This window comes from Podarcis raffonei, chromosome 13 (assembly GCF_027172205.1).
Source record: "Podarcis raffonei isolate rPodRaf1 chromosome 13, rPodRaf1.pri, whole genome shotgun sequence".
In the NCBI taxonomy this organism is placed as follows: domain Eukaryota; kingdom Metazoa; phylum Chordata; class Lepidosauria; order Squamata; family Lacertidae; genus Podarcis; species Podarcis raffonei.
In genome coordinates this window covers 8859263-8862315 of record NC_070614.1, presented here as the reverse complement: position 1 = coordinate 8862315, position 3053 = coordinate 8859263, and the positions used below count along the sequence as shown (strand labels likewise).

The following is a 3053-nucleotide window of genomic DNA, read 5'->3' as shown; positions in this document are numbered from 1 at the left end:
TCTTAAAAAATATTTTTTATTTTCTTCTGCGTGGTCTTCATGTGAACCACGCATGTAACAGAGCGACTATCAGCATGTGAAAGTCCTTTCAAATTGCTCAGCTTTTAAAAGCTGTTCAGTGTGTTAGAAATGGAATGATACACTAAATATGTAGAAGCCTTGATTTAGCTAAATGGCAAGTCGGTCAGCAAATTTTAAATATGCGAGTCTCTTCGAGATGACCTGGAATGTAAACAAAACACACGATCCCTTTCTTTAAAAAAAAAGTAACATCAATATGGTGGGAGTAATTAATCCAGTATTCTTATACCACAAGTTCCTTTGGCTTCGTCAGTTAGATTTTCCAGAATATTCTCTTCCTGTAGAGTATATATGCAATGATAACCCATAAAGATGTAGCTGTTAAGTTCTGAGCCAAGTGTTCACTATGGGATTGATTATCCTGCATCTTCCACTTAAAAGGAAAGTAGTTTTCGAATACTTCATGCCCAACGTAGACGAGAATGGAGTTCATACCTTTGAAAGAGACCAAGAATGCCATCAGAAAAATTGCATGTTACAGCCATACTGCATGACAGGAATTTTTAAGCTACAGAGCCCGACTGCTGACGTTTTGGACCTGAGGTAAAAGTGATGTAGGCTGTTGCTGCCAAATTCAAGAGTGGAGTTGAGCAAAACAACATGCTTTAGGGGCATGTCTGTGTAGTCTTCTGCTCTTGACACCATGTTTTAGTGACAAACAAGGCTGAAAAATGTTTTATCAGTGTGTAGCATAGAAGAACTCTGGGCTGCTGCCTGAACCTGCAGTCTGTGCTGTGTGTTTCCCCTCATTTATCTTTACTACACTGCCACCACTGAGTCTCATGGCCCAATTGGATGAAACGTTTTCCATTTGGCATCCAAACACCCACCTGTCTCTCCCCAATATCCTGACGTTTTTATCTCGCAAATGGGAGGAGGAGACTCCCAAAAGGAATGGCCATTAGGGTTTCACGAGACTCACATTTTTATCCTTTCCCTAATTTTTCTGGGTTTGTCAATTTATTCAGGGTCAAACTAGACAGTTGTGTGAACCATCTCCCACCATTTTTTAAAAACTAAGCAAACTTAAAAGTATCGGAAACTTTGACGGGGAGTAGAAGAGTAGCAGGTTTCTGCTCAAAATCGCACATACTTCATCTGCTTTCTCATCCTTCAGGAGGATGAATATGGCTCTGTTTCCCCCCTTGCTTAGAGAAGCTGACTAGAGAAGATGATTTTGAGTGAATGATTAGAACAGAGAGGCTTAAGCAGACTTTCCTACTGATGCGTATTGCGTAGATTGGCCTTCATCCCAGGGACTTTGTCAGGGGCTCAGGAGCAGAAGCACAGGGGAGAGAGGAAATGGAGAGCGAAGGGGAGGAATCCGAGGGCAGCGTAGGGGAGTATGACAGTGACCCGAGAGATTCCATGAGCTTCTCCAGCGAATCAGAAGATTCCCAGAAGGGGGCGCCGATGGTGAGGGCAAGGGGGGTCCCAGGGGGGACGCACCAGAAGCAAGGGGCCAGCGGGGAATCCCAAAGCAGCAGCGGGGGATCAGGACCAGCTTCCCCACCAGAGCGTAGTGGGGGGGAAGAGTCACATGTGTCAGGACCAGCGTCTCCTCCAGCGGGGAGAGAAGATGAGTCAGGGCTGACCACGCCTCCATCGGAAAGTGGGGAAACGGAGGGGAGGTCAGTTCCAGCTAGCCTCCCCGAAGGGGGGAGCAGTGACAGCAGTGTAACGGTCAGAAGGAAGGTGGCAGGCTGGGCGCGCGCGCCAAGTTCAAATATACAGGCGCGCGGGACAGCAGGAAACCCGGATTGGGAACCAGGTCCTAAAGCCCGCCGGAGGGAGGGGGAAGATTCAGGGGACTCAGCGTCAGAAGAGTCTAGGAAGGGCGAGACCCCGACAGACAGGCGGACCCAGAGGAGGAAAGAACAAAGGAAGAGGTGGAGCAAGGCTAGAATCTTAAACTGGTGTCAGGGGGGAGGAGATTCAGATGGAGCTTCGGCGGTCTAGAGTTTGAGACGTAGGGCTGCGCGCTGCGGCTGTGGAAGTGAAACTGAACTTCAATAAAGACTTTTATACTTAACAACGAAGCAGCGTTGGTCCTTTGTGAGCGGGGATCTAGGGCAGCTCTGACAGACTTACTCTGTGCTTGTTGGTCTTGCCACAAGAACTTCTGCTTCCACCACATGTCTGAACAGGGATGCTTTGCTGATTTGAGGGAGATGAGCCAGTTGCTTAGCAACCACTAGGCCTACTCCCTGCTAGAGGCAGTGGTGAGTGTGTTCAGTGACTGATGGGTGCAACCAGCAAACCACTACATATTGAAGGGGGGGCAACCATGGCAAATGTCCAATCTGAAATACTAAATCTGGGTAGAAAACTGATTTCACAGACTCCCAAAATTAATTCAGAATTGTTTAGAAACTAAGCATGGATTTTAGATGGAATAAATTGGAATCCTCACTGTTTTAAAAAGAAACCCAACAGGGTATTGATGCTTTCCCCTTCCATTTCTGTATTTACTTAGTTCAAATAAGAACAATTTCCTTTAAAGCACACTTACCTGGATAGAAAAAGGGAGCACCTGACCACACCTTCTTCACATCTACAAGATAGTACACTAACAGCAGAAGCACAAAGGCAAAACAGCTCAGTGTTGTCACGTATGAAATGGACCTGCAGGAATTTCAAAACAGCCATTCAGGAAATGTCTAGCAAATGCTAGCATACAGCATTGAAGCAACTTTTTATTCTACTCACCATAAATTCTTGTTGACAGGAATAAAGCCTTGGTCTTTTGTGCCTTTGGTCAATACAGCAGAAATAACACCCTGAAAAACAGGTAATTTGCGGTGAGAAAGGAATTTTGTGGAATTATCGTGGAATGTTTCATCTGTGGATGGAGGGTGGTATTCTGAGGAGCTGCTCCTCACATTCATGTCAAGGGAAAAGCCATGCAACTTGGTGAAATGTTTTGGTCCCCCCGTCCCCCCCAGATGTAGCAAAGACCTCTAAAAACACAC

General features: G+C 46.1%; 1 protein-coding gene across 1 annotated transcript in view; it reads right to left on the bottom strand.

Moving 5' to 3' along the window:
- Positions 1 to 260: 260 nt before the first annotated feature.
- HGSNAT (heparan-alpha-glucosaminide N-acetyltransferase) overlaps positions 261 to 3053 on the bottom strand; it is a 33134-nt gene continuing 30341 nt past the window's right edge. Inside the window, exons 16-18 of the mRNA XM_053363078.1 lie at positions 2791 to 2861; positions 2594 to 2706; positions 261 to 516 (exon numbers count right to left, since the gene is read on the bottom strand). Of these exons, the coding sequence (XP_053219053.1) occupies positions 335 to 516; positions 2594 to 2706; positions 2791 to 2861 (366 nt within the window). The 3' untranslated portion in view covers positions 261 to 334. The remainder of the gene's footprint in view (positions 517 to 2593; positions 2707 to 2790; positions 2862 to 3053) is intronic.